Source organism: Dufourea novaeangliae, unplaced genomic scaffold (assembly GCF_001272555.1).
Source record: "Dufourea novaeangliae isolate 0120121106 unplaced genomic scaffold, ASM127255v1 scaffold208, whole genome shotgun sequence".
Lineage (NCBI taxonomy): Eukaryota > Metazoa > Arthropoda > Insecta > Hymenoptera > Halictidae > Dufourea > Dufourea novaeangliae.
The window spans coordinates 1,006,421-1,030,418 of record NW_015374114.1 but is presented as its reverse complement, the minus strand read 5'-3'; the positions used below and the strand labels follow the sequence as shown (position 1 = coordinate 1,030,418).

The 23,998-nt window shown below is 45.6% G+C and overlaps 1 protein-coding gene across 1 annotated transcript in view; it reads right to left on the bottom strand.

Moving 5' to 3' along the window:
* Positions 1-2,378: 2,378 nt before the first annotated feature.
* The window catches only part of LOC107190990 (chondroitin sulfate proteoglycan 4), a 44,036-nt gene continuing 22,416 nt past the window's right edge, over positions 2,379-23,998 (bottom strand). Inside the window, exons 4-11 of the mRNA XM_015579910.1 lie at positions 18,607-18,823; positions 12,989-13,586; positions 12,304-12,558; positions 10,487-10,684; positions 9,198-9,399; positions 6,094-8,826; positions 4,986-5,392; positions 2,379-4,364 (exon numbers count right to left, since the gene is read on the bottom strand). Of these exons, the coding sequence (XP_015435396.1) occupies positions 2,379-4,364; positions 4,986-5,392; positions 6,094-8,826; positions 9,198-9,399; positions 10,487-10,684; positions 12,304-12,558; positions 12,989-13,586; positions 18,607-18,823 (6,596 nt within the window). The remainder of the gene's footprint in view (positions 4,365-4,985; positions 5,393-6,093; positions 8,827-9,197; positions 9,400-10,486; positions 10,685-12,303; positions 12,559-12,988; positions 13,587-18,606; positions 18,824-23,998) is intronic.

Below are 23,998 nucleotides of genomic sequence, written 5' to 3'. Positions count from 1 at the left end.
GTGTAAAAAGATATGTGCGAAACTCGTAGTGTTCACCTATTGTACCGTGGTGTGCGCGTCTAAAGCGCGAGGTTTCACGCTATTATAAAAGTCGTTTTATTATCTCTATACATTTTCTCCTGCGGGTGTATATAAATCTCAAACACGCGGACCACATTGCAGTCACTTTTTTTTTTACAAATGTTAGGTTAGTATCGTATATGTTTCGCGCCCTGATACTCTACAAACGTCTTTCACGACATCGTTCTCGAGTCATGCCGAGCAACGAAGGTACTCGAACCGTAGAATTCCAGAGAGGTTAAAGGGAAAATTTCTTTTCGATGAATTCACTTATTTTTCTGCGATGTGTCAGGGTCTTTCTTTTCAAAATATAGAACTATCTGTCATATAGTATAGACTGCATCGAGACCTTTCGAACTGCGTACCGTGTGACGGATAGGAAATTTTCAGTCGAGTGAAATATAAGTCCAGGACATTGAAACTTTCCTTGTCAATGTTACTCCAAGGCCATATTAATCACGCCATTAAAACACGCTGTCACAGTGCCGGAACTGTGTATATCAGATTTCTATGGAAGAATCTGATTACCGAATCAATAGGAATTTGTTTGAAACAAAAACTACACCGTCACGTTTAATGTCCTCCATGTACATTGTCCGAATATTTTCGTTACTCGCCGCCACTTAGTGACAATTGGCCCTCGTTTTTCAGCGTGTTCGTCGTTCGATCGCGAATATTTCCTCATCGAGAGAAGCGGAAATTATCGGTATCCGTCCCAGATAGCACATGACACATTGAAGACGCCCATTTTACGGATATTTTAGGTCTAAGGCGCCTTTAAGCCGTCTTCAAGGCGTCATTAGGCGTCATGTGATATCTGGGGTGGTGTTGTAGAGACACACCGAGGGGGTTAGAAACATTCTGATTGACGCGTGTGTGTGTGTGTTTGGCTCTCCGGCCAAGGGGCGATTTTTGGAATACGATTCGCGTATCGAAATGGAAGATTTTTCCCCCTCCTTCGATTTCGACATCGAACCGCGAGGAAAGACAGTGCAGCGCAATCTCGCGGTGATGAATATTCTTATGAGATTTGGTAATCTCTTAGGCACATTCGATCCATAATAGCGACGATAGTAGTCCTGACTTTAGTGATTCTTTATATATAATTAGCGTGCCTATACAGTGAAACTTGGATTAGTAATCGAAACGATCTACAGCGTAAGCACACACGGTGTTCATCCCCACCACTGGGTGAGGTGGCCCCTGGAACCAGTCAAGCATAGAATGTACAGTATTTCATCGATCACTGTTACAAGAGAGTGACAACACTAATGCAACGACGAACATTTCTTATTTTATTTTCCAAAGAAACTTTTACTAACGTATTTGCGAGATTTTCTTGATTAAAATCTCACAAATACGTCAGTAAAAATTTTATTGAAAAAAAAAATAAAAGATAAAAACTTTACATTGTTGCATCAGTGTTGTCTCATCGACACAGTCCCCCTTTCATTTTGACTCGCCATCCTCTTCTACGTAGAATTCATTCTTCTTCTTCGTGAGCACGCACCCGGGTTTCAGTTCCAATTTTCGGGTACCAATCCAAGTTTTACTGTCTAGTCGGAACCGAATCACGTGACCGCCGAAAATACGTCGAACGACCGAGATAACCACTGTACAATTTATCTAATTCGAGGCGCGCGCTCCGTTCGTCGTTTTCGTGTGGTGGAACCGAACAAGCGCACAAACCTCTGGGAGTGTCTGTTCCGTATGAAAGCCGATTCGACTTCGAACGATCCACGTGATTTCGTTCCAATTATAATTCTTCTCGTAGGTCACGGGAAAGCTATATGGGTATCTACTAGACAAAAGACACACCGTTTGCTTCGTGTAGTTCCCGTACATTCAACTTTCTCGACGCAGATTACCGTTTCGTACAAAAAGTCCCCAAAAAAAGAAGAAAAATGAACAAAACCGAAGACACAAGAAGGTTCGATGGAAACTCTAATCCTTGACTGTGGACAGCACATTCCGATCCTCTCGTGTAGACCGTGGACAAGTCCCTCTGTAAAGTTTTCCGCTGTACTTTGGCACATTTCAAACATCTCGAATGATCACACGCCGAAGAAGAGTTTCCGTCAAGGTATCTGTATAAAATCGAGGCTTTCGGTATATACCCCCCCCCTCCCCCTACCCCACTTCCCGTATATCCGCCATGTCACTTCGCTTTAGGCACATTAAGACCATAGTAATCGACGGTAACTAGAGTCTCGAGCGGTGTGTTCTTCCTCGTATGAGAAACACGTACAGTCTTTCGGTAATTGAGATAGTGTGTGTTACGGCTTGATTCGCGTCACCCGCGAATAGCCCTCCTTTTGCTAGACCCAGTACTGATTCCGTCTCAGGAGGGGATTGTTGGTCCTCTGGGCGGTGGCGGTAGCAGATTGGCAGGGCAGATCGGACGTGTCGAAGCTGCTCCATTCGTCCCCGTCCGCGACACCGTACGGATATCTGGCTGACACGTCCACCTCTGAGCCGGTGATGCTCTCCAACGGGCTCAACGGTATCACTTTGCACTGAGGTAACGTCGACGTCATCGTGGGCAGCACTGGTAACGGGGTGCTGACCGCGACACTGTTATGATCGTTCGCGGCGAAACGTTTCAAATGAGGCGTCGCTGGCATCAAATGATCCGGCGGCCTAGGAAGCGGCATCACACCAACCGCTGGCGTTGCTTCCGGTTTCTCCTCCTCGGCGTGTTTGTACCGATTATGCCTGCATCGAATCGTGATGATCACGACCACACCCAACAAAAACACGCCTAGTAGCATTCCGAGAATTAACAGATAATCGTTGCTCATGTTCGGCGCGATCGCCATCTCGCCCTCGTGCCCGACCGGGTCCATTGGGCCCCCTAACGTGATGTTGTACTCGTCCGTGTCGAGTTTCACGCGGAATTCGAACTCCCCTATCGCTGGTTGGAATATCGTGGCAGCTAGAACGAACGTGAAACTGTCGATCGTGCCCTCGTACTCCAACGTGGGGATCTTTCGGCAGACGAGGTATATCACGCCGGACACAACCTCCTGATGCGAGAATCGGATCACTTCTTTCTCACGGGTGCCACGTTTTTCTCCCGAGGACGACGAGCTTCTGATGATTCTCTTTGTTTTACCGTACTTTGGCTTTTTTAGTATCGTGTAGATGGGGTTGCTGGTGGTCAGCTTCGCCAACGGGGTTGCGTCCAGGTGTTGTAAGGTGATCCGTGTTTTCTCGCCGGCTAACGCTGTCATCGAGTTCATGATCATCAACGGGACCACTTTGATCTGGATACGTATGTGTTTGATCTCGAAACCGCTCAGTCGAGCGGTCAACACTAGACTGTCGTTCGACACGGTCATGTCGGTTTGCATGAACATCACGCTCTTGGATAGCAGATCGGTCTGCTTGAAACTGACCGCTGCTCCGTCCCTCACGTACAGTACACCGTGCTTCGGTGCACCGGTCACCTCGTACACGATCAGATCTTGTCGCGCGTTCGTGTCCAGTTTCACGTTGCTCTCCGAGATCAGAGCGACGTTCGAGCCCTGTTGAAGGCACACAGGTCCAGGCACGGTTACGTTCAGTTTGATCGGTAGTACGTAGACATTGAAGACTGTGTAAGTGGGATTGAAACGACCGTCCCAGACACGGAAATAGAACGAGGCTGCTTGTAGGGGACCGTTGTGCTCGTACACCAGTCGATTCGAGTCGACGTCGTGCTGCGTGAATTTGTTCACCTGACGCACCTCTGATATGTTCTCGTTGAAGGGTAGCAGCAACAGTCGGCCGTAGGTCGGTCCCGATATCACGTCGTACATGATTTCCTCGGGCGGCGTGTCCGGATCGTTGGTCAACAGATTCTCACGGGTGATTGTTTGATTTTGATTCTGGACCACCGTGATAGACGGGGAGTTTGTGACCAGCTTGAACAGCTCGTCGTTCACCGGCTCGATTATAACCGGGACGGTGGTGTTACAGAGGAGGATGTGACCGGGTGTTAGATAGAGGGAGAAGTTGATACGATCCTCTAAGGTGTCCGAGTGATCGTGATAATACGCGATCTTGCCGCCCTCGATCTGCGGCTGGGAGAATGTGGTCACGTTCAGGTCTGGGACGATCATCACGTGGCCGTGACTCGGCTGACCTATCAATCTCGACAGCACCACTGGACTCTCGATACCGGCGTGGGTATGAAGAAACGTGACGATTCCGCTGATGTTCATGATCACCTGCGCTGAACCACCTTCCTCCACCCTGACGTTCTTCACGGTGATGTACCTGTCCAGGCCGCCGCTGGAGACCGAGATGTCGATTTGAAATACCTGCGTAACGTCGATTAAAGTTAGAGACCTTGGAGACCTACAGGGGAACCTCCAGAATTGACGGGTGCTGATTTCGATGCAACTCTGTGAGATTGTAGTCCTCGTAAAAATATTTGACACGTATTTTTTTTTAGCTGCTCTTACCCACGTTGAAGGGATGAAAAGCGTCCTCAGAGTTTCGGGTGTGAACCCAAAAACAGTATAAATTACAATAGTCTGATTTTTTCACAACGAATCCAGGTATACGGTTGTACTCCAGAATAATCGATTTGTTTAAACAGTACATTTAAGAAGTAGCACTTTCTATTAATTTTTCTGTTAAATCAAATGAAAACTACATATCTACATATACAATACAGGTAAATTGGAATTTTGATTTTTGCATTATTAAAAAATCACACCCTTAACTTTGAGGGCTGTTCTCACCCCTTCAACGTACATAAGAGCAGCTAAAAAAAAACATAACTATTTCACCGAGAACTACAATCTCAAGGAGTTGCATTAAAATCGACGATTGTCAATTCAGGGGGATGTTGCCTTGTTAGAGACACAGAGAGAAAGGAAAGAGTAAATTGGAATGTTTTTCCCTGTCGTGTTTCTTTGTGATCGCTAGTAACTCGCCTGATTGGTTAAGGATTCCGCGAAATGCGACTCCACGTCGAACGTGAACGAATCGTCCGCGGTCAGGTCCATGAACTGTTTGGTGTGCTCGTAGAAAACTTTGCTGTTGTTGACGTCCCGTTGCGTGAACCGATCGACGTTCAACCACGCGCCCTCGCTGGTCTCCATGATGATCTTGCCGCGATGAGTCCCATTTCGCACCGTGTACCTTATGTCACGTGTTTCGTCCGAGCACACCGTCAGCAACAGTTTACTCGATATCAGTTTTCTGGTCAGGGGAAAAACGTTTAGCGCTGAGTTGCGCTCGACATTCAATCGAACCGGCTTGGTGGCGATCGACACGGTATAAGGCTCGGACGTGTGCACGCCGTCGCTGAGAACAAAATTGAACTCTGCGTCGGATCCATCTGAAATAATAATAATATTTATTTTAACGGAAAAAACCATTTGGTACAAAGATAGCATAAATCTGAACAAGGGCACGTGAATAAAAGATGAAACAGAAAAGAAATATCTGTTCATTTAGCGGTGCGTCCACTCTATGCATAAGTATACAAGGTGAACCACGAATCGTGATCAGTAGAGATTACTTTGTTATTAGCAGTTCGATCGAAAATGTTTTTATCAGGTATAGCATGGTTTCAAGAGAGCTTTAACGTGATTATAGCAAATTTTTTGTTAACTCTTTTTTTTTTTCATGATTTTTCAAGGGCACCTTCAATTTTTTGCAAATACACGTATTATTTGGTTAGAAGAGGCAAATACTGCGATAAACGAAAATTTTTCTAAAGGTTATATTTTTCGAAATTTCAAGGTCATCGATGTGTTCGTTTAGAATGGAACGCCATATTTTTATCAGCGTGTCGTAATCGTTAAAATTAAGACCAATCCAATAACCTTTAGTAGTGTGACCTTCATGTGATCTTGAGTACGAAAAATGATAAAAATTAAATATTAAAATAGCTACGATAGGGAGATTAGTTGCAAAAGTGTATCGAAGTTGATGGACATCACTGGGAATTTATTAAAATTAATTTTCTGCAAATCAAAAGCAAGTAAGATACCAAAGGTGGTCACGTTAGGTGAGAACACCCTGTATATCGCTTACTTGTGTGAGTAAAAATGATCTTCGACTGATCAATCTGCTCCTGCGTGAAGTCGTAGACGTCCACGTCCGGGGATGATTTCAGCGAGACGAAACCGTTCCTCAAACCGGTGAGATTGAACGTTAAATCGTGAGCCGCGGTGTCATTGTCGACGGCCGCCAAGCTGGCCGGTGTCAACGTGATCCTTCCACCCTGCCAGACATTCAGTTTCGTTCTGTTCACCAGAACCGGCAGTTCATCGTCGACCGGTTGCACATTCACCCAAACCTCGAACGGTTCACTGACCTTGTCCCCAGCCACCAGGACCATTTTAAACGAATCCTTCGACGATTCGTCGCCGTTGTGCTTGTACAATATGATCCCAGCGGTCAGATGTTTCTGCGAGAACTTCTTCGTCTGCGTGTTCTTCGCGGAGTCCAGTATAGTGCCGTGTCTTGGCTTCTCCGTGACACGATAATCCGTGATCTTACCAGAATAATAAGGCGTTAGAATCGTGAAACACTTCTCGTCTAGGATCGTGCTCTTTCCCTCGATCACAACGAGTCCCCTTGCCTCGACGTACAGTTTCTCCGGGACGATCACAAAATTCACGGTCAGATCATGCAACCACGTGATCCCGTTCGTAGCGTCGACGACGAACCGATCGTTCGTTTGATTGATCACTGATTGTACGTAGAACACACGTCCCTCGTTCACCAGCCTCTGATCGAACGTCTTCACGGCGTTGCCGATATAATCCTCGCGTGTCTCGTCGCTGTGCTGCTCGTCGTGTATCTGCAGCTCGAGGTAACCGTTCTGGGGCCATTCTTTCAGATGATAAACGATCTCCGTGTCCGGTATCCTCGGGTGCATCACCTCTAGGCTCTTTCGGTTCAAGAGAACGCTGGTCGCCTCCTCGACGAACACCGTTTTATTATGCTGGACAATCAGACGCTGCCAGTAGCTCTCTGGATAGATTTTAATCATTAGCACACCCTCTGTTTCCGCCCCTTTCGTCGACACCTTGAACTTGAAATCGTCCCCTGTCAACGATCCCCCTAAGTGTCTATACGACACTATACCGTAGCGCAAGTTTTCTTCTGTGAATGTGTTCGTTTCACGGCCGTGTCTCAACAACACACCGTGCTTCGGTTTCACCAGCACCGTGTACTTGATGTCCTTGTCCGACGTGTACACGTTCGTCTCGACGTCCAATTCTGTTGGCCTGATCGTCACCGATCTGTTGAACTGCACTACGGACCCGTTGCTCTCGCGTAGCCTCACGTAAGGCGGACTGGCTTGTATCTCGAGGACACCAGCCGTGTAAAAGTGGCCGTCTGTCACCCCAAATTCGAACCTGCTGTGTTTCTCGTCCTGATGTTTGAACAGTATCTGGCCGTCGTCGAGATCCTGCTGGCTGAACTCGTGGATCTGCGCGGATGAATTCGACACTCTGTAGATCCCGTTCCTCTGTGTGTCCCTGCGGGTGTAGATCAACTCCCCTGGCTTTGTGTCCACGTCCTTGTCCACGTACGCTAAATCTTTGCCCGTCAGCAATCGTTCGCCCTTCGACACCACGTGGAACACTCGGTTCACCACTCGTTCTGGCGCGTTGTCGTTCTTCATGGTGATTTCCACGCGCACCAGACCGACGTACATGAAGTCCACGGTGTCCTGGTCGGCGATAGCGACGAACTGAAATGTGTCCTCTTTAGTTTCTGTGTCATCGTGCACGTAGTAGACTCTTTGGGTGGCGAGCTCCTCGGATGTGAAGTAACGGGTGTTGTTGCGCGTTCGGGATTTCGAATTGTTGGTGACGGTGAGCCACCCGTGGCGAGGTTCGATCGTCAGATTGTACGTTAACGTTAACACACCGTAGTCCCTTAGGTTTGCTCGTACGATCCTGACCGGTACTCTGGAGCCCTCGTCGACGCGAAGCGTTTCCACGCTGTCCAACGGTTTTACGTTTTTGCTCAGGTAGTGTCTTAGCTTCAGGCTACCGTGCAGCTCGATGCACTGTGGAGCGTTCACCTTGTACCCGATCTCGTCCAGGATTGTCGAGTAGGCACGCTTGAACAGACGATACCTTACCCTACTACTGGAGTCTACGTCCTCCTGCGTGAAGGTGTCCCCTATCGTTAGACGACGATTAGAGAGAAACAGACCACCGTATCTAGGTCCAGTAGTGACGGTGAAGGTGATCTTATTGGACGGGGTCACCAGTGGGTTCGTCTGGTACCTGAGATTTTGTCCTGTTACAATCGCCTCGGCGACGTTCGTGAAGTTCACAGCGATCCTCTTGGTCTCTTTAAGCTCAAGATCGATGAACGTGACACGGAAGTCGTATGTATGTTGCGCCCTGACCTCCCGAACGCTGGCTTGGAACTTGAACTCGTCCTGATTCGGACTGCCCTCGTTGTGGAGATACCTGACCCCGTGTGAGTCGATGTCTCTGCTCGTGAAATGATCCACGTTCGTCCAGCCACCACCACCCGAGGGGTCTTTTGATCGTTGAATAGCGCCGTATTGTGGTGGCGCGACGATGTCGTAACGTATGTCGATGGTATTGTCGTCGGAGTTCGTGGTGAACGAGAGATTCGCCGCGTTAAGGTACGAGAACGATCGATGGACAACCACCAGACCGGTGTTGTGCGTCAGTTTGATCTCCAACGGATGCGCCGCCACCCTCAGGCTCGCCGGTTTGCTGACCTCTGTGCCGTCGCTCACTTGAAGATCTAGCTTCGCGTTCGGTTTTGCTGGAGAATTAGAGATAGGGGAACGTTCATTGGTTTTTTAAATTTTTGCGTAGGTAACCCTTTAACGCCCAGTATACTGTCCTTTTTACTTAATATGTCCAATCTAACAAATTATTGTTTTTAAGATTTTTTCGAAATATTAGCTCTGTATACTTTTTACTTTTGTAGTTACAGCTAGAATTACCTGAGCGTGCTTTTTAGCGCTTTGGAAAAAACCTAATTTATTTGTTCTAACTTGTTAATTGAGTAACTTTTTCTTCTAATAATTCAGGTTAAAAAGGGTTAAACGTGAAGTTGCGTTTCAAAAAAAAAAACTGTACGGAACCGTTTTTCAGCCAACTCCCCCGGTGTAATCAATGTAAAATTTTTACCGTTTCCACGGTGCACATATGCAATCAGTCCTTGCATTAATTCAGCCTGGGTGAACGTGTCGATGGGCCTGGACGGGTAAGTCACCCTCTCGACGTACCCGGCATCCGCATCTGTACGTAACACCGTGTACACCAACATGTCCGACGGTGTGTCGGCGTCGATCGCCCAGACCAGTTCTTTCGTCAAAATCTTCCTTGTGCCCTGCGGGGAAACATCTAATTGTAAGGTGTACCAGTTGGCAAAAAGTGTTACTAGGGGGGTGGGAAGATCTTCTCCGTGCGATATTGAGCTTCCGAACCGGTTGAACCGTAATTTTTACGAAGTAAAAGAGAATTATTTCGTTTAAGAAGATTGCAGGTTTAAGTGGTTAATTAAGGGCAACGGCCGAAGTACCGGCTTAAATCGATTTCGTCACGACTACGGCTGCCGTGTTCGTCGAAGACAGAGAGAATGAGGAAGGTGGAAGGAGGGAGAACTGTGCTGTGGGCGGACCACAATTTCTTCGATTCCTCCTGATTAATTGATTTACTGGAAGGGGGGTGAAGGGGTCACGGCAAGTGTCGGTGTATTTCGCGGCAATTACGTTAACGCGATACTACCCGAGGAACGTGTGGAGTTGTCTGGTCGGTTTCCACGAGACCACGGTATAGCTGCTTCAAAGATATAGCGTTAGCCATAAACGTGGCCGATCCTTAAACCATTAGTTCTCGATCATCGGGGGCTCATTGAGTCCCAGGGTCGTACGCCACTTTCAGCTATGGGGTTCCAAGGAATGAAACGAAAAAGACTGGAATATTTGAAAACTAAAAGGGCCACAAGTATTTTAAATCTGAAATTAGTACGCTATAAGAACTTGTTTAATTAGATTTGAACGGAGAAATCGATCCCAAATTGACGTCGTACGTCCCTGACCGACGGTCGAGCACAGTTTTTACAACTCAAGGGTATCAAGTGACAGGATTAAGATGTTTTGTGATACACCTAATAGGCAACCAGTTGTTTTACATACTAGTTCTTATTGTTTCACCCTGTAAAAAAATGCCACATCAATTTTTCCACGAAAACAAAGCTGATTCGGTAGCAGACCCTAAAACAGCACTCGTCTAGGGTCTGGTTTGTTTATCTCATCGAAGTCCAAATATTTATGTATTTCCCCGAAATTTAATTCGAACGAAATTAGGGGGCAACGAAACGTGGGTCTGCAGCAGGGGCGGCTAAATACCCAGGACCAGCACTGCAGCAACTTGTCCGTGTACAAGAATTGATGATCATTTTTTGGTTGTCTTACTTGAGCCAGACGTAGCACTTTCGCGGTCGATATCTCGAGCAACGGCGGATCATTAACGGGCGTTACGTTGACGTGGAGCGGGAACGTTAGACGTCCTTGGAGATAGCCGGGCAACGTGTAACCGGCTCCAGCCACCAGTGTCACATCCACGATCATACTGTCCTCCGTGGTTTCGCTGCCGTCGTGCATGTACTGTATCTGTCGATGGAAATTGCAACGTGATAATGAGACAATGGGGCGCGACCTGTCGTGTAGTAAATAATGTTTCCGGAAACTTATGAATATGGATTGGGGGCGGCTTAAAGGTGTCGTGCACACACGCGTCGAAATCCCAGGCACGTCACTCGAATAGGGTAAATTCAGGAGGGACGCCACATGTGGAGGGACGGCACACTTGTGATATCTTTCGATTGGAAAAAGATCATTATGGATGTTGCGTCTTTTTATAACACACTTGTGTGTCTCAGATAACAGATTAGCGACGACGACGATTATTTGTCGCGAGCCGGGGTGCGACTTTATGAAACTACAAGATCAAGATGAAAAATGGAACAAACATCCACAAGCGTGCAGTTTCACAAACTCACCCTTTCCCTCGCCCCCTCGAAGATTTACTTCTTCCCGCTATTGCCCGTTATTTACGGCCGCGGAATGTTCGCGATCGAGACTTTCGCGAGTCTCTCCTTACCATTTTTTTCCTTGGTTCGTTAACGAACCGATAAATTCTTTGACACGACGACTACGACGACCTGGTCGTATTTTTCTGTCGGACTGCGACAATTTTAAAACGGTAAAGGGGGAACCGGTTTTAAAAATTCCCCTTTATAACCTCGTTCGTTGGCGGAGCGCACGGGTGAATCATCCTGACCGGCATTAAACTCGCCCCTAGCATCCTCCGTCCCGTAATTAAAATTAATTAAAGCGGCAGGGGGGAGGTGGAGCTTATAAATCGGCGATTAGCATACCGAATCGACGGGAGTTTCACGCCGCCGTTACTTAACCCCGGATTTTCGAAGGTCTTTCTCTCAAGGGATGGAGGAAGGGGAAAGGAAGCGTGGGAGGAGGAAGCTTTGAAAAACGTCTGGAAAGAAATAAACCCTGGCAAAACGCGGAGGGCGCTAGCCCCTAGCGTTTAATGGATATGCGGTCCCCGGGACTCGACGTAAAACCCCACGAAAAACCTTTAATGAGCGGTGGTGCGGTGTTTATAAATAGCGCCACTGTCGCTGGATAAATTGAGTGCAAGTAGAAGATGAACAGACAACCGAGAAGAGAGAGAGAGATACTTCCGACGACACGAACCGCAGCTCTTATACGGCCCCCCACGGTTCTAAAGTTAGTTCCTCGAACAGCAACTATCTATAGGCGGGTGCCCGTTCGTCTCCTATGACGAACTGGAAGAGCGCACGATTTCCCGTCTGTTCTTTTCTCATCTCCGCGTTTCGAATCGTTGAATTATTGTGTGTCATTTGTGATGTTGTTCGTTGTCACCGTTCATCGATACTTTCGCCCGATAACAGACACGATTGGCGCGACTGGGACCGCGAGAAAACCGTTTCAAACCGCGTTCGTGCGAGTTAGATTGGAAATAGTTATCAATTGGTGTTACGATCACGACGAGACGTTCAAACTGCAGGTCTCTTTTCGAAAAACTGTCGTGTCGTGACTAGTTGTGGACAATTAAACCGTCCAAACGTGTTCAAAAATCGAAGATTCAAAGATCGACCAGATTCCATTGTCTTCTCTTTTCCTCTCTCGGTCTACGGGTGGGTTAAGCGACTGGCATGTGTTTCGGTGTACAAAAGGGAGAGTATTACCTTATCTCGACTGATGTCTTGGAGAGTAAAGGAACGTTCTGTTTTGGTCGTTAAGAGATCCAGCGTCAGGGTTCCATACATGGGCGGCATAACCAGGCTGAAGATAACACCGTCCTCTTCCACCCCATATTTAGCGATGTCCAACACCATGGCAATGTTATCGCTCGTCACCAGCACGTGTCCCCCCTCGGACACGAGTAACGGACTCACCGAGAGTACCTCCAGGTTCACCGGTAAATTCGCCTTCGAGTAAACCTGTGGGTAATGTCTTATTATTTTTTACTTTTGCAACTCTCCCGACATAAATGCCATTAAAAACGTCTGGAGTTTACTTAAACCGTTATACACGCATCATCTGTCACCACAATAGATGATTTAAAAAAAAAATTCTGTATATTTGCCAAATCACTCCACAATAATGTATAAGGAATATACCAGAAAGGATGCATGCTGTAGTAAAAGCAGAGGAGAACAAAACACAAATTATTAATATATATTTATATCTAATACAATGCATACTTTAGTAGTCAATAAGAATTTTTATTACTAGACTTCGAATTTCTATGCAAAAGGACATTTTCTACAGTAGTTCCTAAAGTCAAAAGCAATGGTAGGAATTTCCTTCTTTTCGTAAGTATCTTATTGGGTTCAGAGTAACGTAGAAAAATCGTTATACAATATTTGCCTTGTAATCCTCGGCGTGGTCCGGCTTGATGCACGACGGTTGATCGCAACGGCAGTCGAACGAGCTGACGCCCAGCTGGGAGCAAACCGCCCCGTTAACGCACGGCGGATCGGTCTGGACGCACGGGTACCCCCAAACACAGCCGATCACGATGCCCTGGCTGATCTTCACGTCGGGCAGTCCGAGTTCCTTGTTGTCCAGCCGCATATTTCGCAAGCAACCCTTGTAGCTCACGTCGCCGGACTTGAGACCTTTGCCGAGCGCCCTAGCCCGTTTGTTCAGCTCGGTACCGCCCACGTACACGGTGTCCGCCAGATCGAGATAACGATTCCCGCCGGACGGCAGACCGATCGTTTTCTCCTGTCGATCGACCGTGATGCCGATCCCGTTCGGATTGAAATCGACGAGCACACGATGCCATTCACCGTCCGCCACCGTAGCGCCGTGTATCAGCTCCGTGGGACCGTTACCTTTGTTCATCAGCAGACGGATTTTACCCTCGAACAACTCGATCCCGAGGTAATCGGCGTAGGACGATTGCCCGGCGTTGTAGAGCAGCAGACCCGCGCCGGCGTTTGTCTTCAGCTCGAACTCCCATCTGTGGGGGACGAAATCGGGTCAGAGAAAATTGAAAGGAAGGAAGCAAGTCGCGGAGGGATGGAGTCGGGAGAGAGGGGAGGAGGATCGAACATCTATTTCGCACCCTCCAACTTCACCCTACGATGGTGGAATTTGTTTTTCGGTTCTTCTTGTCTGTGGGAAATTCTTCGCGATTCCGAGAAATTTCAACTTTTTCAAAAATTGTTTGCGACATCATTCAACAAACTAATCCTTCTAAATACACAAGAAAAAATCAAGACACTTGGTCCAATTTTTTAAAAATGGTCCTGTTTTAAAAGGTGTGCGAATACTCTTTTTATCCAATGAGCATAAATAAAAACGTACATACACATCGAATTATATACCTCCTTCTTTGCCAAGTTGGTCAAAAGAGGCGGATAGATACGGAGAGCTGAACACACAGAGCCAGTTGGGTGGGCAGGGGTTGGTTGGCGGGCTAATAGAGGATAACGTTAAAACTCTGTAACAACGTCGTGTCGTTGAGATGAGGGGGGAGGGAGTGGGGTATTCACGATCGAGTTAGAATTTCGCAGTTGACTTCTTCGACCCCCTTCCACCCCCTCGCCAGAACTCTGTCTCGCTCTGAATGGACCCGCTAAACCGTTAAGGAAACGTTACCGGAATTTCGGAGTTTCTTAACTGTTCGCGTAGAATTACCTGGCCGTTTGCATCTTTCGTTGTACGTCAGGGGGTGGGGGTAGGGGGAAAGTTTCAGTGTTTACGCGGGAGACGTGATTCCGAAATTGATTTAGATCGCGTTGAACCCCCGGGTTACGTACCCCGAATGGAACCGAATAAATGCATCGTTACCAATACGAAGAAGGGTTTAGAGATATTTATCCGAGCTTCCTATCTGGACCGAAACCAATATCGATTTAATTGTTAAGGATTGTTCGAAATTCGGATACGGTTAAACTTTTACGCCTTTTGGATGTCGAGTATTAAAAAGTTATAAACAAATTAAGAATATGATATCAATACTACCACGTATATTTTGCAATCACTTTTAGGTGGGATATGATAGTCCACGATTGGTCCACGTTTGTCTACCCATTATGTTTGTCTGCCCACTCGTCAAAAAAAGTTACAACTTAATTTTTTTGTAACTCTTTTTGGAGGGTGGACAAACGAAAATTTTGCTGGACAAATCTGCAAAAATCGTGGGACAAATGAATCTGTTTGTTTTTCATAAAAATTTGCATTTGGGGCTGCCAACTTCACAGACTTAAATTAACGGTCCTACATGCGTCGAATTCTCCAGATGATGGTTTTAGGGATGTTAGAGGCAGCGCTGCAAAGTGTGCCACCACGACCCCCTTTTCGTTCGATTTAATCGCGATTAACGTCTTGTTTACACGCCATCGTCGTGGGCCAGAGTTCATCGGGGATGTTTAAGTACGGGAATGACGGAGTCGACCACATCGCGTCCGCTTTCGTTTCCGGCGGACTTTTGTTTGCCCGTTGTGGAGAACGCCTAGCAAGAATCCACCAAACGGTGGACCGTCCAAATGATTCTCGAATCGTGATACAACACGCAGAAACTTCCACGGAGAAGAAGAGGATTGTTCGTCCAAGAAGGCATTGTGTGTTTCGACACCGTGTCGCGACAACGCAACAGGTATACAGGGTATCCCATCTAACGTGAGCACCTTCAATGTCTCACCTGTTTTCTAAAAAACAAAAAATGTGAGGGAACAATGTTATTTGTTTGGAAGTGGCAAACACTGTGATAAACAACAAATTCTCAATGTCATATTTTTCGTATTTTCTAGGTCACCAGTGTTTTCAATTTTTAAATGGGAGGTAATATTTTAAAGACGAATTAAAGAGGAATAGTACGAAAATATTAAATAGTATTTTAAATATTAAAATTTTATTTTGGTGTTACTGACGCCAAAAAATAGAAGGGTTAAGGTGCTCACGTTGGGTGGAACACCCTGTACATTACCTTGGTGGTGGTGTTGATGCTGTTGGTGCCATTTATTGTCAAAACCTTTTCATTTCACGAAGGACAAACACGTCCAAGGTGTAACCGTCGCCTCCTCATTCTCTACCTCATTCGAGCTTAATACAGGAGTCACAGTCACGAAATGACGACGAGAAAACTCGTCGTCGTTTCGCCGTTCTGTTGACGTAAATGGGGTTTACCGAGCTCCGCGGAACACACGGCGGTCGCATTTGTCCGGACGATTAAGTAAATGATTTCCCGTTAGGTGGTTCTTGTGGGTGCGCGGTATTACAGTTTCGGAAGTGTATACGTATACAGGGCGGTCCAATAAGGATCAGCACTTGAATGTCCTGGTATTTTCGGAGGTACGAAAGAACTTTAGGCAGTAATCATTTTTTTGTAGTTGGAGGTAAAGTATTAACCTATGTACGTCGAGAAATTATTAGTTTAGGAGATAGGTCACAGGGAGACGATTACATTATAAACTTACTTACGAGCAAGTGTATCGAAATGTAGGGCGTTTCATCTAGAACGTTAGATTCACGAAGGCATGGTAAATATTTACTTGGTCGTGAACCATCATTACTGTTGGAATTGCGATGAGAATTATAGTAAGTCATCATGTTAAGAATCACATTGTAATATTAGCACGTGTCTATCTCCTAAACTAATCATTTTTCGACGTATATAGGTTAACACTTTTTGCTCTCGGTTAATCACCAGCGTATTTTCCCCTTTATATCGGTGTACATTCTCCTTTATGTGTTCGTCGTTCGTTGTTCGGTGGCCGTAGAAAATTTTTCTTCGGGAGTTTTGGTATTGTTTTGCAAAAATGTACGATATCTCGCGCGCGGTCCAATTAGTTCGAATAATACCCAGGGGGGAGTGGTTGGCGCACACGAATCGTGGCATTCCATACCTCCGTTTTTGCCGTATATGCCGCGACAGAAGAGTGCCAATTAAAAACTGAACCGACCTCTCTCGAATCAACGTCGAAATCCTGTATCGGCTCCGCGATGAAAAGCCGCGAGCCAACGTTCCACGGCGGACTTAAGCGTCTTATAAATCATGTGTTCAATGTATACATGCCGATACCTCAGGGTCGGTAGTTCCTTTTATTAAGAAGTCAGTGACTATAATTATTCCATTTAAAAAAATGAAGGTGACCATTTAACTTTGTTCTTAAGACTTAAGACATTTAACGTATCTTTAAAAACAACAAAGATGTTTGAGGTGCAAACGTTCGGTGATTCAGCCTATACATATATGTATATTATACGGAATGCAATGAACAGACGCGCTAGCCAATTCCAATTCAGTTGCCCGCGTATCCAGCAGATTTTCCCAATTTGTTGTTTTAATATTTAAAAATTATTATATAAATTTTTTCCATTTCATGCATCGTTTTCGAGAAAATTAAATTTGAAAAATCTGCCGGATACCCGTACAATTGCATAGGAATTGGCTAATGCGTCTGTTGATTGCATTCCGTTTCTACTTACTACCTTGATGAATACCTTGTATTTCAAATTAAAGCTGAAAGCCAATTTTCAAATGAACGAAGTTTCAAATGAAAGAATGTTACTCTATATATTTTCGACTTACTTTTCCTCATCATCTCAATCATCTCATGTCCACTTGTACATAACTGTGGAAGGTACCCTGTATTATTGAATTTATATTCAATATTTATCCCGTAATCAGCCGCAGTGATACTTGACGGTTTTATGGCTCTCGATAAACATTAATTCCGCGAACATCGTTTTTCTTAATTTTTTTTTCTTCCATCGAAGCCCATAGGAACAGGGTTGGGGGTGGGGGTTGAAGTTTCGCCATTGTGATTGTCTCGGAGCCAATCGAACGCTCTGTGCACCCCACCCCCACCCCCTAGAAGGTCTTTGTTATTCTGAATAGCGGGATCAAAGTGCTTCCGTCGAGGATGCAACGGAGAGAGAATGAGAAAGAGAGAGTGAGGGAGAGAGGAGAGCTCGTTGTAACTATTAGCGACGTCTACGTCGTAACGCGATTACGGTTGTTGTTAGGAGGCTTTTCCGTGGCCTGCTTTAACGCAACTCCCGTGAGATTCCCGTGTTGAAAGCTCTGTGTACAACCGTGTCGACCCTGTGTGCGTGTTACGCGGTTATGGGATCTGAAGAATTCCTGTAACACGATGTTGTTCGTTGTAAGTAGAGACTCGACGAACTGTGTGTCACTCGACATCGACCGTTTCGGGGCAGGTTTATCATACTTAAGGGGGAACACCACTGTGACACTTAAAAACATAGCATGAATCTATTTAAGAAGTTAAAAAATGCAAAATTGAAAATGTGACTTTTTTTAAAATAGGCAATTTTTTTCACATAAAAATGCTAAAAAATATGTTGTATTGAAACAATAAAATTATAAATGTAGGTTCATGCTGTGAGGAAGATGTTGAAGAACATATACATGCAAGGCTGAATCAGTTGGTTGAATATTTTTTTAGTTACATTCCCCGGCGCGGAACACCTCTCTTGCTCACTATACACGTAACTATAATATTTATGGATTAGTCGTGAAAATAAGTATTTTTCTATTCAGTTTAATTGTACCATAAAGTATTCCCAAGGTTTCAAAGAGATATCGAGTTAATACTTTCTTTTATATAAATTCCCAAAAATTCGTTCATTTTTATCTATTTACACCAGGCTCTCCCTTTAAAATGCTACATAATTCATTAAAACGTTTTCCGATACAACAAATAAATAACGAGTTATTACTGTAGTTCTTCCTGACTCACCCTCTATGTACACACACACATACACACAATCTTGCGTTTACACATGGAAAATGATGTTTTAATAAAGTTTCGAAATCGCGATCAATGGGCGGCAATCCGAGGGGAAGCAATTTTGTTTCTATTATCAGGGGGTTGGGAACGCCAATTAACTCGGTTAGGCACGGACGGGTTTAACGGGTATATATTTGAGGGGGGAGGGCAGAGTCTCTCGCAGGGGTGTAATTTACACGATGAAAGGCCGTCTTAGGTATATATGTATTATATACATACCTTGAGCCCGAGCGTGGAATGGGCCTCGGGATCGCCGTGAACGCGCCATCCTCGACGAAGCTGACTTCCGTGCTCCTCGTCGCGTCGAATTCCGGCGAACAGCCCCACGTCACGGCCGTGGCCTCCGACTGGCCCTTCCTCGACTTCGCGTATTCTATTACCCTCGCGCCGTTGTAGATTATGTCGGCCATGCAGCCCCTTAAGTAGTCCGTATGCCCTGCAGAGGAAACATTGAAGATATTCTCGGGTCAAGGAGGAGGTATATATAAAGTGTCCCAAAATAACTTCGACTCCCGGAAATGAGGGGTCCCTGGGATGATTTGAAACAACTTTTTCCTTAGCGAAAATGTTATCCGAGGTTTTGTTAACGAGTTATTAACGAAAAATCCCGACCAATCGGAGCGCGAGTCGTGTCGGCTGAGCTTCCGCGTTGGTCCAATCGCAGCCCGTAGCCTAGTTTATTAATACATAAATATATAGATATATTGTCTCTTACATACGTTTCTCAAATATAAAAAACAGGTATTGAATGGACCAGAAACTTCGATCTCCGTCTTAATGGGCACAGTAACTAACACACTTACTTTATCCACCGTCACGATGATGTTTTTTCATTCAGTACCTACAATCACAAAACCTCGATCGACCGCTTAAGAAAACCGTGGCGACCGTGTCGTCGCAACGACTCGAATCGTTTGCTTAACAATTTTCCAATCAGCCCCAGTTATTCCCAAAGTGTCCTCCGATGTGATTCTATTCGAAGTTTCCTTCGCGCGGCTTTCCCAGCCAATTCTCGTGTCCCATAACGTCTTGACGAGCTAAAGAGGTGAATGGAGTGGAAGGAGGGATGGCGTCTGAAAAGAGGACTCTCGCGGGGATTATCCTTGATCCGCGAACAATACTATAAACAGGTTTTATTCTAGACTTTCCCGTGCGTGGACCCTATCCCCCTATCTTTCCACCTCCGAATTGGCCGTTCGCAATTTCCTTCGCAACGAACACTCCTACGCGCGAGCAAATAACGAGGGGCCGGATATTAAACCCTCCTCGATGGCCATACAATTCTTAGTCCTCCACCTCCCCCCTCTTTTACAATCCTTCGAGGGGGGAACTAAGCAGCAAAGAGTGGGCAGACTTTGGCACGAGTTCCCGGGGTATCATTTAACGGCAGGGATCTTCATGAAAATGGGACTGTAATGAAAGCGTCAGTTGCAAACCGCATCGAGGTTGATGGCCAGATAATCTCAGTTTCGTGGCGGAGGAGAGGGGGGGGGAGGGATTGCTGCTGCCAACGAGCAAAGTAGGCTATCGAATCTCTCGGTACGTGATTTGCGAGATCTTCTCCAGTCTACCCCTCCCCTGCCCTCCCCTGGTAACTCACCCGCGGAACGCCAAACTTCATTTATCTGATTGGATCCGACGAAGATAGTCAAAGTTCCCGTGGAAATGATATTCCGGGGAGCTTCATCTGTATTTAAATACAATTATCCCATCCGAATATCGTCAAGCCACCCCACTTCACCCCCTGTTCTACACCCTTTACTTTCGAAAATCCATCAATTCCAATTCCCAAACCGTTTGACGCCCTGGGAAAATTTGAACTTTTGCATGTCTGTGTGCTGGTCGACACACCGCCTAAAGGGCCACCCGAAACTTCTAGCGGCCGTGTCGCGCGGTTGACGGGTTCAATTAACTTGGATTCTTCGACGTGTGTGTGTTATCGAACGGGGACGGGTCACTGTCCTTGATACACCTGAGGATCTTGCAACTAGAGTGGTAGATTCAGTCTTTTTAAACGATTTTAGAGAAGTTAGGCTATGAGATTGAAGGTCATCTCAAGGTCGTATATTCTGAGATTTCTTTAATGGTAACGTTTTTCTACATAGAATGCGGTCCAGATATTGAAAAATCATCGAAATCGGAGATAATAAGGGATTGTAAATCATGTTTCATCATGATTTTGGTACTGTACATAGAATACCATAATTGGAAACCAGGTATATCCTGGGGTCCAAATGGTCCCAGGTTGATAACCCCTGGGTTCCTAGGACCATTGCCTCGTTTTGTGTCAGTCGTCGTTTCGTTTTCTCGTCGTGAATGGAGAATTCCATGTATGTTCATCTACCTACTTCCGTTTCACCGGGATGTGGTGGGAGGGGTAGGTGGAGCTTGATCGTATTTCTGTGACGGATCAGTGACCGATGGAGTTGAAGGGGATTGAAAGACGATCCGCGACACCCTTCGCTGTACACCTGCGGCAAGGTAACACGAGAAGGTGCGCGTACAATGGAAAATCGGAGAGCGTAGAGGAATGGGTGGGTGAATGTGGATGTTATATGGACCACACGGGCTTCAGCGAGAGGTAGAGGAGACATTTTCGGTGGATCACAATAATACCCGAGAGGGAGGGTGGGCGAGCCGTTCGCGTATGCGGTGAATCGCTCATCCCGCAAACCAAGCCGCGGCGGCGGCTAACGTTCGTTCTACGTGATCCCAGGGCCGTTGTGCACCGTGATTACATTAATTGGAGAAGTTTCAGAGGATGGTTTTTCCTAGACGACCCAAAGATACCGCGTGGATAACCGCTAAATGGTGCACGACCCCCTCCGTCTACGCTGGAAAATTTCCCCTCACGCAACCAACTGGCTGCCTGGGGGACTTTAAGGATACGTACACACACATATACAGGGTGGTCCACGCAACTTGTTCACCTTGAATAACTTTTTCTTAAAAAGTCTTTTCCTACAATGTATACTTTAGAAGTTATTCAGGGTGAACAAGTTGCGTGGACCACCCTGTATGTGTATACTATGATGGTGGTTTTCGGTTTATAGTTTATGAATGACGGGGGACCGGAAACTGTTTTGGTACGATCACGAGATACGAAATGAACGATGCCCGTGCTCGCCTCTAGTTTCTCGTGATTAGTCTCTCGGTTTAACTCTTAACAATCCGGTAGTGTCCGACGAGACACATTTTCAAATTGATTTACATAGAGAATCAAATGATTTATGGTAATTGTCGTATATTATAATGATAACAGAGCAGATTCGACGTAGGAATATCGAAGTGCAACTACATGTGAAACGTAATAGAATAGAGAAATCACAATTCTATCAAATATATTGACACTTTATCGACCGGTAGCCTATTCGTAGGCTTGTCAATTTTAGTGTTGGAAATGAAAAGCCTATTAATATTATCCTTAGATCAGGGTTACAGAAGAAATTGTTACGTTATTTGAGTAGAGTTTTTCATTTTCTAGATGAAATTTGTTAGCGAAGTACGTAGAATTTTTTCAACCACGTTTATTCTTGTAAAACTGATGAATATTTGAAATAAAAAAATCGATTTTTATTAAAACGTTCTGTACTAAAAACCTCTGTAAAAAAGAAGTTTGTAGGATACTAAAAAAATCCTATGTACTTCGCCTAGCAAATTTCATCTAGAAAACGAGAAATTCTGCGACCGTGATTGACGCCACAGTCGACCGAAAAGCTCGTAAATATAAAATAATTGATTTTTACTTGGATAGGATTAATATTACGACCTGTGTCGATTAGACATTCTTTGAGATGTTCTTTCAGACACTTTTTCTTTCGAACATTCTACATACTCTCTCCTCTCAGGTCATTTACTATCGTTGGTGTAAAATTTTGTCGATAGGAAATTTGTGAGTCGATCTTCCTGCTGGAAGAACACGAAAAAATCGGAGTAATGTAATTAAACTGTTCAATGCCATACTTTGTATGTAGGGTAACGGGTTAATCGTGCGGAATGAGAGAATATGCTCCCGTTGGATGTCGGGTATCACGTCGATAACACCGTAAAAGTGTGCAGACGTACCAAGAGATATATCTCGTCCGTAATATCGCGATTTTTCGTAGTTGGGGTAAAGGGTGACGGGAAGGGGGGAGGGAGGGCAGTAATATCGCGAATGTTCGACGAAAGAGAACTATTCCAGATATTCGCGACCGTGAAAGCGGGAGTCATAAAATAAATAATTCTCCCCCTCCCACACCATCGCGTATCACCGCCCCCTTTCAAGACCGTTTCGATTTATTTGGACGTTACTGTGATCGAATGTTTCGCGATAGAACATTGACACCGACATCTTGGTGGTGTGTGTTTTTATGTGTATATATATATATATATATATATAGTTTTATTGATTTCGACTTGGTGTTCAGTGTGTGTCTAGTGGGCGTTGGAGGAAGGGGAAAATTCTCTCTCTGTAGTTCCGCGTAGTCGTGGAAACGTCATTCGATAAAGGAAACTTATGCCCAGGGATCTCAAAGACAAAGTACGTACACACTTTTTTCCCAGGCGGACACGAACTCGCGGAAATTGTGTAATTTCATGTGCGCGCGTTCTGGTCGCGCGATACAGTAAACTCGCGATAACTGCCCGCTGGATGAACACCCGTTAGGAATGATTCCTTCGTAATTTGTTGAATTACCTTGTTCCGTTTCATCCCTGTTATCCTGCCCCCACTATTCAATTTATTAACGGACAGTCGCATGTACGTAATCGTGTAGTTTCTGTACCACAAAAATGGGGGAAGAATTCTTTCGGTCCAGCTTCGTTGCAGGAATTAATAAGAGGTCCTCGAGGTGGGAGGAGGGGGCCATGTCGTACCATGGGGTACAAATGAATTGTCATGAATATGTAAATTGAATTTCGAGCTGGTCGCCGAGCGCGTTGCGCTAGATGCTCGAAGGGGATAACGGCGGTGAGGGGGAGGGTGGTGTAACCTGCGCGACCTTGTGTTTGTACTGATCGTATTCAATTTGGTGAGCGTCAGCTCCCTCGCCCTTCCACCTTGCCGATGAATTTTTGCTTTTTATTCCGTAGCTGTGTATATCATTCCGACCGTGCTTGTGGAAAAATTATTACTGTACGCCTCCTCCAACCCTCTACGAGGGCTGTGTTCCTCATCCAACCTCGTAAAGCAACCGTAATCACGCATACCTTGGTTCTACATACTTGCGCACCTGGTCGTGAGAGAGAAAGAGAGGGAGGGACAACGAGCATATGAAAGGAAGGGGGTGGAAAGGGTTAATGAACATTTTAAATATATTATTTATATTACTGTATAGTCGTGTGTGTTGCTTCACCCGTTGGTAAAGACAAGACACGTAGGTGTGGAATGGCAGTGTAGGGGTAATTGTGACGTCGTGCAACCCCTCAAAGATAAGAGGGACACGTCTGAGGAAGTTCCGAGAAAACATACACACGCCCCGTTCTTATTCCACCGAGAATCGAAACGCTTCATTATGCTTCGTTCGCTGTGCCACGTTGCATGCCCGCGCCCGACAGTGGTAAAGTGAAGCTGACAGGGACGACACTGGAATTCAGCGGCTTTTAGTTTCCGAATTGTGCCTCTCTTTCT